This window comes from Meles meles, chromosome 14, assembly GCF_922984935.1.
Source record: "Meles meles chromosome 14, mMelMel3.1 paternal haplotype, whole genome shotgun sequence".
Taxonomy (NCBI): Eukaryota; Metazoa; Chordata; class Mammalia; order Carnivora; family Mustelidae; genus Meles; species Meles meles.
Window position 1 is genome coordinate 57,301,593 of NC_060079.1, and position 14,658 is coordinate 57,316,250.

The window sequence follows — 14,658 nt, forward strand, 5'->3', positions numbered from 1 at the left end:
ACCAGTTAATTCCAAAAGAATCCATTGTTTCACCCAATAAAATTCCTCAAGAGATGAAATTCTGGTCCTTCCAGGAAGTATTCTATCTTTACCCTTTCTTACATCTAGATCATTTACCACAGTTTACTTTCACTCCCAAAGAAATGTTAACTAAGGACTATATGAAAAATGCAAACTGATACAGTAGTGAGATACCATGTTTTGCTCCTCAGTTTTGAAAATTTCCCTAAATTAATTTTACCAGGGCACTTAAATTACAAGAGGAAAAGAATATTCTGAAAACTTTTTTGTGTCTATATCTAAATGTGGTAGATAAAATTGAATTGCTGTAAAAAGATACTCAGAGATATTAAGATTAGGTAACTGTGGAGTAATATGTATACCATGGGCCCGCATATTTTTTAATATATATATCTTCTGTGTGTGCTAACTGATAAGTAGACACAGAAATACAAAAAAACCTAGAATAATATATGATATATTTTTAACAATAATAGGATTATGGGGATATATGGGGAAAGGAATGAGAAGTACACAGAGTTAAGGGGGAAACATTTCCTTTAAATTCTATATAAACTTCTATTGCCCCGGGGCGCCTGGGTGGCTCAGTGGCTTAAGTGTCTGCCTTCAGCTCAGGTCATGATCTCAGGGTCTGGGAATGGAGTCCTGCATCGGGCTCTCTGCTAGGCAGGGAGCCTGCTTCCTCCCCTCTCTCTCTCTCTCTCTCTCACTCTCTCTGCCTACTTGTGATCTCTGTTAAATAAATAAAATCTCTAGGGGGAGAAAAAAAAAACACTTCTATTGCCCCACACCAAGTAAGCATGCATTTTTATATGTTCTTTTTGTATTATTATTTATTTATTTATTTATTTTTAAAGATTTTATTTATCTGATAGACAGAGATCACAAGTAGGCGGAGAGGTTGGGGGGGCGGGAGCAGGCTCAGCCGAGCAGGGAGCCCGATGCGGGGCTCAATCCCAGAGCCCTGAGATCATGACCTGAGCCGAAGACAGAGGCTTTAACCCACTGAGCCACCCAGATGCCCCTATATTATTTTTTAAATGTCAAGAAAGCAAAATTTTCCAAATAATCGACTTCAGTTATACTCTCTAAAAGTTATTTTTATCAGGTTATGGGAAGTAATTATTTTAGTTGAAAAGAACACCATACATACTGGAAAAAAAGCCCAACATTATTACAGTATTTTTGACATATATAATGTTAACTCAATACTAAATAATCTCACAAATTACAAATATCCAATCCAAGGTCTAATTTTAGGTGAAGTCATATACAAATTACACTGATACTTAATCCTTAAGGATGTTCAAAAGTGATAGAGGAAAAACTAAATATTTAAACTAATTAAGTATTCCTTAATTAGCTGATATTTGGGCCCCCCCAAAGTTATCATTTAAGTGCTTCCCAATATACGAGCAGCAGAAACATCCTGACTGAAGCATTCTGTTGTAATGCTTCAGAGAAACTGAGGAAATGAACACTATTAAAGATTAGATATTCCTGGGCACCTGGGTGGCTCAGTCGATTACGCATCTGCCTTTGGCTTAGGTCATGATCCCAGCGTCCTGGGATCGAGCCCCACAGTGGGGTCTTCTCTCAGTGGGAGCCTGCTTCTCCCTCTCCCTGCCACTATCCCTGCTTGTACACTCTCTGTGTCAAATAAATTAAGTAAAGTCTTTTTAAAAACTAAATAAGAATAAAAAAAAAGATTAGATTTTTCTACATTTAAAGTTTGCTATAATTTTGTAATAACTTGTATTAGGTATAAAGTATATAATATGATCAATCAAAACTCCTGCCTTCTGAGAGCAAAAAACTTACTCAAAATCACACATTGTTTTAAAAATATAATTTTGTATCGTTCCAATTTTCCAAATTTAGAATGTCACCAAATTTTCCATATTCTTTTATAGAAGTATTTTTCTTACATTAAAATCCCTCCCTAAATAATTAAGCAAAGACCACAGAATTACTGCATAGCTCTTACCTGTAAGTTAACCAAGGTTCCAAATCGACTAAAATGTTCATTAAGTTTGCTGATATTATTTAATTCTGGAGGAACTTTTCTAAGTTCAAGTTTGGTGTTTTCATTTCCAAACTGAACCTTCTTCTGGAAGCCTGGGCTGTTTGTTCTATTAAAATTTGGCCTGTAACAAAAAATCAAATTGATTAATATATTTATTTATAAATCCTGAACCCATCAAGCACAGATTAATAAGGTTTTTACCATTTAAGTTCAATTGTTTTTTCAAAACTGAAATTACTGGTTGATAAAACTGAAATTTTCTTCCAAAAACTGAAAATTTCCTAATTACTACTGTACATATCTTTCACAGAGGCTAACTGAGAAGGGTTCTCCTATGCTATTTATTATGTCCCACTTCGAATCCACGCCCACTTAAGCAGGAAAGGTCCAGTGCTCTTTCAGTAAATTTGCATATATAATTTTTGTTGCACTTCTACAAAAGCTAGCTTACTGAAATGTATCCTATTCTAAAACACGGATTAAAAACAAGGTATAACCATCTCAACCACTTTCCACCTTTAAAAAAAATGTCAAAACTGTAAACCATACATGTGGCACTTGAAAAATGGCCAAAACTGTGGCCCAGAGAGGTTACACATTTGCCTTACATCACAGAATTACAGGCAGAGCCAGAACTAGATAGTACCCATTACTAAATTATGTTAAAGCTCTGAAAGTGTGATCCTCTCTCCTTTAACTTACAAATGTTATAAGAGAATCTTCACACGCACCCCAACACTCTGGTTCTTTCGATGATCCTCTTTCTCTGAAGCCCTTCCCTAACAACTTTAATGACTGTTCAGCCTCCCCTGCTCCCCAAAAGATCACTTTCCAGCTCTTAATAGGACTTGCCTACATGCTAAAGCCTCTTCCCAAACCCGACCCAACTTCCTTCTCTAATAGTGGTCTCATGACTATCTTTTATATAGGTAGTTTTCACTGAGATCTCTAAGTTAAGCAGTGTTTTTTTTTGGAGGTGGGGAAAGGAAGAAAGAGGAAAAACTGTGTCCTTGACTACCACAACACTTCTGTATGAAAGTACCCTCCAAGTACCTATTAACTTACAAATATTTAGAAATCAATGTACACTACAGTGTGAGGCTGCTTATAGAATTATATAAAGCTCATTTTGAAAGAGAACACTATACTGCCAAATAATATTCCACTATCCTAAAAATCACTATATATTAAAATTTCTCAATTTTCCCTGCCAGCTTACTTATCAAACCAGGTCTTCTTCGTAGGAGCACCAGGCTCCCCGGAACCAATGGTTCTTTTCCTTGATTCTGAATCCACTACTATCCTCATACTGCTTTTATTAGGAGGTTTTTCTATTTGAAAAGAAAAGAGAGCACAGATTAATATTTTCTGTTTATCACAGCTACTTCTTTAAATGCATACTGAAAACAAAGTTCTGGCTTCTTGTCCAAATATACATTTTTAGAAGAAACAGAAATAAATGCAGATTCAAATATAATAACCTAAAGGATTTTAACTTATTCCGAATTTATTTCATATCTAACTAAAGACGACTCAGTAATTCTTACATGTCAAATTACAATATGACTCTGCAGGCCACTTCTTTTTGAGGTGGTGGGGGGGGAACGGTAAAGGTAAAATCAATGTCACTGTTTTCATTAGCCATCACCCTCCCCGTAAATAAATGTACAAATAAATCAGAAATTTAAGTTTCTGATTTATTTAAGGCTTTGAGTTCATAGTTTTGAAATCAAATGCACGACCTAAATTTAACATTTACTCAAATTTAAATTTATTCAAAATTTAACATTAACCCAATGACCTTTAAGAATTGATAACTTAAAAAAAAAGAATTGATACAGTTGTGATTGAAATTGCCTATTTAAATCTCAACACAGTAACACAAAGCACACTTGATTTAGAAAGGTATTCAAGATTGAAAGCACACTTGATTTATAAAGGTATTCAAGATTGAAATGCGGTGTAAAAGAGCTGTACGCATCTGCTACTTCCAAAACTTTACATTTACTTAGTCGGAATGTGACAAACATAGGTACATTTAACCTGTTATTCTGAAACAACACTAAAGCTTAAAACATGCAAACCTTAATCCACATAGAAAAATACAATTTTAAAATTCTTTTTAAAGATGGATAAATTGATGCATACATCTTGTTCTTAATATTTCTAAACACATAACTAACCAAAATAACTTAAGGTGTTTCAGCACAACCTCTCATGGATGGCTACAACTCTGATCTCCATGTAGGAGATCACATCAATCTCTCCACCATGAACTCTTGTCCAGGAGTCAGTCCTCGATTTCTAACTTGTCGGTTTTCCCTGGCCATCTAGTTCTCAAAATCCTACAGGTTTCTCAAAACTCAGAGTACATACAAAGTACAAATTATCTTCATATCAAATGTACTTCTAAATCTTTCTTAAGCATTTCTATTAATGAAACTACTATTTGATTTCTGAGTCTGCCCACATCCCTTCAATTCACCTTGCATATATTTCCTCTCATTTCTCACTGAAACAACCTTGGTCCAAACTTGCATTACTTTTCACCAAGTCTAATGTACTAACTGAATTTCTGCTTCTGGAGTTCCTTCCAGTAATTCGTCCCATATAAAGAATCAGCAAAATCAGTGCCTCAGACTGTTTTCCGTCTGCTGTTTTCCATCATCTTCAACCTCTTCCTCTAAACTGGAACTTGCCATCGACATTTAGCAAGCTCAAATTACCCCATTTTTAAATGAAATCTCGTAAAACTACTTCCCCTCCAGGTACCACCTTCCTTCGCTCCCCACCCTCACAGCTATTTCCTAAGAGATGTTACACTTGCTAACTTGCTTCCCTACCACCCATTCACTAATCCTCCAAAAACTGGCAGCCGCTCTCATTACTACACTTAACTTTCTCATCCTAAATTTGCTGATGTCCTAACTTGTTGCTTAAGCTTATAAATATATCCCAGTCCTTCTCTTACTTGACCTCTTATAATTAAATGCTGTTGATCACTTCTTTTCCTATCTTCTTTGGATTTTTCGGGACTCCTCACTCCCTGCTTTTGTTTGTGCCTTTCTGACTTCATTTTCTCAGTGCCCTATTTAAGTTCCCCCTTCTCTGCCCACAGCTTCAAATACTGGCGTTCTCCAAAGTTAGTTACTTGCACTTTCCAATCTCGCTCTACACAATCACCTTAAGACATCTATAACCATTGCTTCATTCATCATTTCTAGTGATTCTCAAAGGGAAGAAAAGTATATCAGAAACACACAAGAAGAGCTTTCAGAACCCGTATCAGTCAGGCTTGCAGATTTGGATATGCCTCATTCCATCTCCCTATACCTTCCATAATTACTAATGGCACAGAAGAAAAGATTAAGAACCACTGTTTTACATGCTCATGATTAAAAATCTGTATTTTCTAAACCACCTCTCTCTTAAGAGACCTGACGTCCAGATCTTACTTCCAACTAGACATTTCTCTTCAAACACCCCAGGACACAACAAATTAAACAATTCCAAAACTAAATTTATTTTTCTACCAAATCTGTTCTTCCTCTCAATGATATTATCAGCTACCCAATTATCCAGAGCAGAAATCTGATGTCTTCAATTTCATGCTCTCCATTTCACCCATTCTAAGTCCTGCAATCCAATAATGTCGTCAATTCCACTAAATTTAAATCTTTCATTTTCCAGTGTTAGTACCCTATCCCAGCTATTACACTGTCATCTCTTTTTCTAGAATTCTTTAAATGTCCTTAACTGGTCTCATACCTCCCTCCACATATCTCACTCCCTGTTCCAGTCATCAAGTTTTCAGTTTCTCTAAAGTATTATGGAATGTAATTGCTTTACTACTCCCTTTCTCTGGCTAAATCATCCTATGTTTCCATAGCAGATGAGGTGGAAAGAAACATCCACTATCTAACACTGGTGATATTCACAGTGCAAGTTGGCAGCTTCTTTGCTCAGTGGCACCTTCGCAAGACCAGTTCTGCAACAGGATTTGTGGCCTTACTCTTGCCTCCCAATCCGGTTCACTGACTTTCTTAAAGTTTTTGAGTTATCAAATATCCTTTTTTACTTTAATATGTTCTTTATCTGAAGGTTCACTAAGAAAGGCAGTGATATATTCTCCCCTAGTCATTGTGATGTGTTTGTTCCAATTCATCTATATTCTCTGACTCAGACTGTCTTTCATTGTTATTTATTTAAGGAGTATTAAAAATGGAAATAAATTCCTCTTGGTATTCAATTAGCAAATGAGTCTATTAGTTACATACACACTGAGTTTTCCCCCATAGTATCCTTTTAATAAATTGTTTTTATGCTTAAAATTTTTAGCCCTGGTTTTGTTGACAGCAAATGGAAAACCACTTAGCCCTTACTCCTACCTATATCTCGTCAAGGAACACCTATCCAATTCTCTACCTCCTTAGAAATCTGAAAAGAACAATTCTCAGGGCCTCTCACGCACTTTTATTAGTAATTCTAAGGTATCAATGGGCCTAAATTTTTTCTTTTGTTTAGTGATGATGATTCCCCATCAAGTTTAAAGTATGGAACAATGTAATTATCGCATAATAGCCTATAACAAATTTAAATTAAGTCTATCATCTATAGATAGTAAGAAATGTACACTAATTATGTAATAAATAATATAAAAACTTTTAATTATGTATCTGTCACCATCCAGGAAAATAAGTTTCAAACCAAATGGGCAAAAGATGAGAATATTTGGGGGGGAGGGGGGAGGAAGAATGAGAAAAGATGAGGAAATAAAAATATAGGTACTACTCAATTAAAATGGGGTGCTAAATCAGTTCTGTGGCACATAAAAACAGTGTTATTAGTGGAGAATATATTCCTAAACCACATTACAAAAATACCATGTGATATATATGAAGAACAGTACAAAAATAATCACCATATAAAATGAATGTATAGGAAAAGGCGTTCGAATTTCTAACCATACATACTTGACACTGCTCTCTCAATGGGGCCACTTCCCATAACTTTTAACTACACACGTGGAGCTGAAATTACCATAACTGCAACTTCTACATGGTAAGAGATTTATGTAAGGAACATGATCCTTCTTCCTTTTCTTGACCACCATCAAAAAAGTTTGCCTGGCATTGGAATGAGTCTAATATTGATCTGTAGTAGCATATATTTTTGCCACACCTAAGCAGCAAGGTAAGAAAGAGATGACTTCAAGTAGGAGGTTCCAGTAAAAGCAAAGACTATAAGTATGATGAAAAGAAAGGTTCTAAGCAATGACCAAAGAAGAATGGGGTTTTCTCTGAACTAGGCAGGAGAGACTTGGGAGATGAAAAGCCACAATCTTAAGTGGCTTATAATTTCCATTTATAAACAATCTTATCCCTTATATAAAACTCTAAAAAAATTTTTCTTCTGTTGTTGTTAATGATAGCTATTAGAATTCCTCAATGAGAATTTAAAAAGTGTGAGAGAAAAGTGACATCCACGTGAAATGCTTTCCTATAAAATTAGATGATATAAATTAAATTGGTTATAAATTATAATGTTCCTCATACCTCTGTAACAAAAAGTCCCCTGAACACTCAAGTTAGATGCAGAATTTGATCATTTCAATGAGCAAATACAAAAACGCTAAGTATAAATATTCACAAGTTTACTAAACCACATTAAGCACTACCATTCAACAAGTTGTAGTTTTATTCATGATTGATGAGGCATCAATCATGAATCTTTTTTTTTTTTTTTTGGTTACTAGAAAAAAAAGATAAGGCAAGACTACAAAGAAAATGGGATTTAAAAGTTAGTTGAAGTAGTTAGGGAAAAAATATATTTTATTGGCCTACATATATTTTCCGTTATGGATGACAACCCTCACTTCCTGATATCTGTACCCAACGCTCCCTCTTTCAAATTAATGTAACCTTTCTCCCTTCCTCTAAACCTATCAGTTTGTACTTCTAGCAGAGCAGTTTTGCTGCCCCAGCTTGCGACTTCCTCATCTAAACTCTTATCTTTTCTCATTTAGAAATTTTATCAAAAGGTCTGTCCCCTCTAATTTTTTTTTTTTAAAGATTTTATTTATTTATTTGACAGAGAAAGAGATCACAAGCAGGCAGAGAGGCAGGCAGAGAGGAGGAAGCAGGCTCCCCGCTGAGCAGAGAGCCCGATGCGGGGCTCAATCCCAGGACCCTGAGATCATGACCTGAGCCGAAGGCAGAGGCTTTAACCCACTGAGCCACCCAGGCGCCCCCGCTCTAAGAAAATTTTAAAAGCTGATTAAGTCACTTCCAAAAACATAAGTCCTTTTGATTAAAATATTATGATCAAACCAGTAACAAATTCTTCTATGTAAAATATGTATCAAGCACAAGTTTGTAGAAGCTTGTAAAACTTATTTCATTATCCAATCTACAAAAAACTCTTCAGGAATTAAAGCATTCTCGATCCGATGACCCCTGAGATCACTATCCCAGCCAAAGGCAGGTGCTTTAACTGACTGAGCTACCCAGCACCCCTAAATCATTACTTTCAAAAGCGCAAGAGTGGCACAGTTAAATGTCTGACTCTCCATTTCTCTTGATTTAAGCTCAGGTCACGATCTCAGTCAGGGTTGTGATATCAAGCCCCATATAAGGCTCCATGCCGGGCATGGAGTCTGCTTAATATTCTCTCTCCCTCTCTGCCCCTCCCCGCCTTAAATAAATAAAATAAATCTTCTTTTAAAAGACTGCAAATGATAAAAAAAAATAACTCCCCAAAAAGCTACCTAAAAAAATATGTATTTTGGGGGCACCTGGTTGGCTCAGTCGGTTAAGCATCTGACTTCAGCTCAGATCATGATCACAGGGCCCTGGGACTGAGCTCTGAGTCAGGCTCTGGGGAATCTGCTTCTCCCTCAGCCTCTGCCTCATCCTCCCCCCAGCTTGTGATTTCTCTGTCTCTCTCTCTCTCTTTCTCTCGCATGCTCCCTCACTCTCTGAAATAAATAGTCTTAAAAAAATTTTTTTTAAATTTATTCTTCTTTAAAAAGAAAAAAGTATGCACTTTCAGGAAATTCCTTTCCCCTCCGGTGACAGAATAAAGTGTCACCAGTAACACAAATAGAAAACTACACATTACCTTTTCTCTTAAGAAAGACCAAAGGATCAGAGGAATAAACTTAATCATCATCCCTTATTCAACCCCAATAAATGCAGGGCCATATTCTTTATAAACGTTTGCCACTCTTGATATGAAAATAAGAAGAAAAGATTAATCATAGTACCTCTGGGTGGCAAATCCATATCCCCTGATGTTAGTCCTATCAAGTTAGGCCTTTGTGCGTGCACTCTGTGTCTATACATAGGTCTGGAAGTGTTTGTTATGCTTGGGGCTTCAGGATTGTAGCCATCTGTGTCATATGTATCTGGTAATACAAAAACTGTAATTAAAAAACAATTATAAAACACCACTTGGTAATTTTTTAATACTGATAAAAGAAAAAGTAACTTATATAACATTACTAATACAGAGCTTACATGCTACATGTATTAAAAAGAAAATTTAGTTTTATAAAAATAAAAAGTTAAATAGAAAATATCACAGTAAAAGAAATTTTTTATATATATGTATATATAATATATGTAATTATATATACATATATACACACATACATAAAACTTAGTCTTTTAAAAATCCCAAGGACTTATATTTAATATATATTCCCCATGCCTACATTTTATTCTATATGATTTTACTAAGAAAAATAAAACTAATAGAGCTAGTCACTCTCTAGACATTTTTAAATTCCTTATCTAAAACTCTGCTCTAAACCCTCACTACATTATGAATATAAAGAGGGGCAAAACTGCACCTGCAGTGAAAAGAGAGGGTGGAGCAGGAGGAGGCTGGTGATGAATGCCAGTTGTTACTACAGTAGGAACAGAACTGGTTGCAGAGTTTGGGGGAGCATCCATGCCAGATGGCTGCAAAGGAGGAAGTGGAGGTGGTGGTCCTGTCAAAACCAAAGAATAAGAAATATCATCTGAAAGCAAACAAATAAAATAAGTTATTGTATATCCAAACAAGATATTCTCATTTATCAGCAAAATTATAGTATCTATAAACTCAAATTCTTATAACTATATTAGTTTTCTAGGGTAAAATATCCTTTTACTGTATTCCAAAACAGGTTTGTCTTAAGCTATAAAGAACTACTGAGAGCTGGGATTCGTTGGGGATGTGCTAAGTCAGGGCCCCTCCAAACCACAGTAAACCATAGGTTTGGCAATGCCTGCAAAGTGCGGGTATATTCTAAATAAGAGTATCTTGCCCTTGGTTTCTAGCAGGCATCTTTAGGATTATTTCAGGTATTTTTAACAAAAGCAAGCATCAAACTATTAAGGCTATGAATGGCTACTAAAAAGGCTATGAATGGACAGAGATAATGGGTACTGGCAAACAAATATATTTACTTACCTGTGACAGGTGGTAGGCTGGGTGGTAATGGGCCTGGCGGAGGCACTGGGGGTCTCAGATTCACAGGTGGAGGTGTAAGAATTGGTGGAGGTGGGGGAAGCCCAGGAGGAGGTGGTCCTTCAACAACTGGCGGCTGTGCTGGGAAAGGCAGCATGCCAGGAAGATTCACATCTTCTACAACTACAGGGTCACTTCCATGGTCAAAAGGGCACATGTCTCCTCTCATACAGAAACCCTTTTCTATAAGCAAGAATAATTAGAAACATGGAAAGTGTCAGATAAATATTCTATAAGTTAACAAAGGTAAGATATTTAAAAAGAAGAATATTTTTAATATTGGGCCAGTATAACTAACCATAACACAAGAGCTAATTTCCAGTAACATAAAATACTTATGATGTAAATATAGCTAACAAACACATTAAAAAATATATCCACAAATTAAAATGAGTATACCTAGCTAGCAAGTGGGCATAAAACTTTTACATACTTTGTCATTAGAAGCAATTCCTTTATTTATTTTTCATTTCCTTTATTTAAATTTCACTTAAAACTCTGAGAATAATGCAACTATAACTTTACTAAAATTTACAAAGCTTTTACAGTAAAACTTTGAGTCTTCATTTATAAAATTCTTATAGGTGATATTCACATTTCTAGGTTCTAATTACAAGCCAATAACCATTTATTTCGAAAGAAGTGAGTTTTGTCAAGAATGTTTCAGTAGCAGATTCCCAGATAACAACTCAGTAGATTCTACTCTTGTTTGGTAAACTCCAAAAATATATTAAGACTTATGTGTAAAGAAGCATTGTCTTTAGACAGATATACAATAGTCAGTAGTGACTAATAAAGGTTTAAATAATACTGAAGAATTCAAGAAGTGCCCAAGACTAACTTACCACCATTAACTGGGCTGTCCATGAATAACTGTGCAACCTAAACTTACAGAATTTAGTCAACTGGAAATACTAATTCAGTACTTCAGGAAACAGTAAAAGACTTACCATCATAGTCTCTACACCGTTTCTTTGGCATTGGTGGTCTTACATAGGAGTTATGGTCCACTTGGTCTTCATGAAATTCAGACCAACTTTCGGTAGTGTTATTACCATGATGAGTAGGAGCAATTACTGTAATAGTGCTGCTCAAAGTAGGTACAGGGTAGTGACCAGATGAAATATTTGGTACCGAAGAGACTGGAGTATAATTATTTTCTAGTGGATCTGTTCTATCCAGGTCATATTTAGGTTTTACTAGATCCCTTTCTGCAACAAAATATAAATAATTTATAAAACTATATAAAAAAAGTCACAGATATACAAAATCGTGGTATTTTTGCTAAACACAGAGAAAACGTTCACATTGTACACAAGCCTCCTTTTCTTTAAAAACTACTAAGTGAATACACAATGTTCCAAGATAAGCTTTTTTTTTTCAATATGACCTGAAGTATAAAATCACACAAAATTTGCTGTGCTTAATGAGCTTTTTCTCCTTGGAGTGCTGTTTACGGAAAAGAGATTTTTTATTTTCTTCAGTGCAATCTTAGTATGCGTAAGTAACTTCAGCCCACAAAACAAAATATACAATAAAGTACGGTTATTTTTTTCTGTGACGAATTGAGTTGTAATTCACTTAAAGATCCTAGCATGGGTTTTTAAATAAATAGTATACACTATTTATAATATTAGTAGTGAAAAACTATTTATTGAAGATGGAAACAGATGAGCCAAGAGAAAGGTAAAGGAGTTCACACTAAACATGAAAAAAACCATTAACTGGGCTATGTATGGTCCCAAGGAGAGAGAAAAGGAATTAAGGAGATTAGTTAAGTGAAGCAATATGCAGAAAAGACCCAGTATACCTAGATCACAGAAAGGGAAAACACCAGGGAAACCGTAAAAGCATAAAGCATATACAAAGGCCATAAATATTATTTCCCAAAGACTAAAGGTGACTGTACAGTAAAGGCTAAAAGAATAGCAAAAATCTAACTTTGAGTAAAGGTGTTTTACTTGAAAGTGTTTTAGTTGTTTTATTGCCTCCAGTATCTTCCTTTCAAATAACACACAGTGGAAAATAAAATGTTGGAAGTGGGGGCGCCTGGGTGGCTCAGTGGGTTAAAGCCTCTGCCTTCGGCTCGGGTCATGATCCCGGGGTCCTGGGATCGAGCCCCGCATCAGGCTCTCTGCTCCGCAGGGAGCCTGCTTCCTCCTCTCTCTCTGCCTGCCTCTCTGCCTAGTTGTGATTTCTCTCTGTCAAATAAATAAAATATTTAAAAAAAAAAATAGAAATCTCTCTCTTGATCCATTAGTATAAAAAAAAAAAAAAAATGTTGGAAGTGACATGCTCTTCCCAATATATTCACCTGAAATGAGAATTTTAACTGTTTTCCTGATTTTAAAATGTAACTCTTATATAATAAACTGAACAGATTTATACAATTTAATGAATTTTATGTATATACATGTGAAACCAAACATAACCAAAATTATATATATAGATATTCATCACCCCCCAAAATATCCTTGCACTCCTTGATAATTCTCCACCCTTTACTCCATCCCAGGCAACCAATAATTTGTTTCCTGTCACCAGAGATTAGTTTGCATTTTCTAAAACTTTATATGCATGTATATTCTTTTTTGTCTGGCTTCTTTCACTTAGCATTATTAGAGATTCATCCTTTTGTGACATATACCAAAAGTTCCATTCTTTTCTTCCACGGTATGGATCCATCAGTTTATCCACTCTCACATGACATCTGGGTTGTTTCTAGTTTCTGTCTATTTCAAAGGAAGGTACCATGATCATTTGCGTACAGTCTTTGTGTGGAAATACACTTTTGTTTCTCTTACATAAATACGTTGGAGTTGGGATGGCTGGGTTATTTGGTAGGTGTAGATTTAAATTTCAGATACTGTGAAAGTGTTTCCCAGAGAATTTCAGTTTACCTCTATCCTTACCAGTATTAAATAAAGTCAGCTTTTTTACTTTTAGTCATTATAATGGGCATGTAGTGGTGATTCACTGTGGTTTTAATAAGAATTGAATAAATTTTTAAAGGAAATTTTTTAAAAAACATTCACTTAGACCACAAAATACATCAAAATAGAAAAACGAAGACAACGCTGACAAAAATTAAAACCATTTTTAAAATCCTCAAATATAGCTTATTCACAAAAGAAGAATGCTAATCAGAACACACATATATGTGGATTATTTACCCCGGCTTCGTGTTCTGCTTCTGCTTCTAGTCCTGCTTCTATCCCTATCCCGGTCACGAAGTCTCTCTTTACTCCAACTTCGACTCCGACTCCTGCTATAACTGCGACTTCGGCCTCGTCTTCTATTGTACCGGTCTCTATATGAATCTCTTCGAGGAGGGTTTCGATCATAATCTCTTTTGCGAGAACGATCATCTTTTTTCCTCTCATCACGACTTCTAAAGAAATAAACGATCACTTTTAGGAAAATAATTAAGTGGATACAGAAAAAACTCATTAAATGCGAAAGTCACATTTAATTCCTGTAAACATCATGATTCTTTATTCCACCACATATTTAGGAAACTCAAATTGAAAAACTGAACGTGATCTGCTCAAGAACTCTAAAACCCCTTTAAAGGGAAAAAACTGTCAAAGTCTCAATCCTTACCCTTATACACGAAGACGTCTATACATTTAGAATCAGTACATGCCGTCTTCTAGCACACGGTGTCCTGTACACACATAACCTCATACTTAAAGGCGCAGCCCACCTATTGCCCACACTAAATGCTTCTGAAATCCAATGGGAAAAATAATTTATTCACACTAAAGGGAAACTTCATGCAAAAAAAGTTCTCAGGGCGCCTGGGTGGCTCAGTGGGTTAAAGCCTCTGCCTTCAGCTCAGGTCATGATCTCAGGGTCCTGGGATCGAGCCCCACATCGGGCTCTCTCCTCGGTGGGGACCTGCTTCCCCCTCTCTCTCTGCCTGCCTCTCTGCCTACTTGTGATCTCTCTGTCAGATAAATAAAAATCTTTAAAAAAAAAAAAGTTCTCATATTAAGATTTCACTGGAATTTGAAGTTAGAAATAAATACCATAATAATTTTTAAGCACTAGCCCAGATCTCACTTCCAGGACCTACGAATCTGACATAGATATTC

At 35.7% G+C, this 14,658-nt stretch overlaps 1 protein-coding gene across 15 annotated transcripts in view; it reads right to left on the reverse strand.

The window, feature by feature from the left end:
* RBM26 (RNA binding motif protein 26) overlaps window positions 1–14,658 on the reverse strand; it is an 88,559-nt gene that overhangs the window by 37,480 nt on the left and 36,421 nt on the right. For 8 of the 15 annotated variants that reach the window (XM_046028258.1, XM_046028252.1, XM_046028259.1 and 5 more), the window contains exons 5-11: window positions 13,735–13,952; window positions 11,512–11,772; window positions 10,505–10,744; window positions 9,900–10,070; window positions 9,312–9,467; window positions 3,267–3,378; window positions 2,009–2,168 (exon numbers count right to left, since the gene is read on the reverse strand). In XM_046028258.1, the coding sequence (XP_045884214.1) occupies window positions 2,009–2,168; window positions 3,267–3,378; window positions 9,312–9,467; window positions 9,900–10,070; window positions 10,505–10,744; window positions 11,512–11,772; window positions 13,735–13,952 (1,318 nt within the window). The remainder of the gene's footprint in view (window positions 1–2,008; window positions 2,169–3,266; window positions 3,379–9,311; window positions 9,468–9,899; window positions 10,071–10,504; window positions 10,745–11,511; window positions 11,773–13,734; window positions 13,953–14,658) is intronic. The other 7 variants (XM_046028262.1, XM_046028261.1, XM_046028256.1 and 4 more) reach the window with 3 other exon arrangements.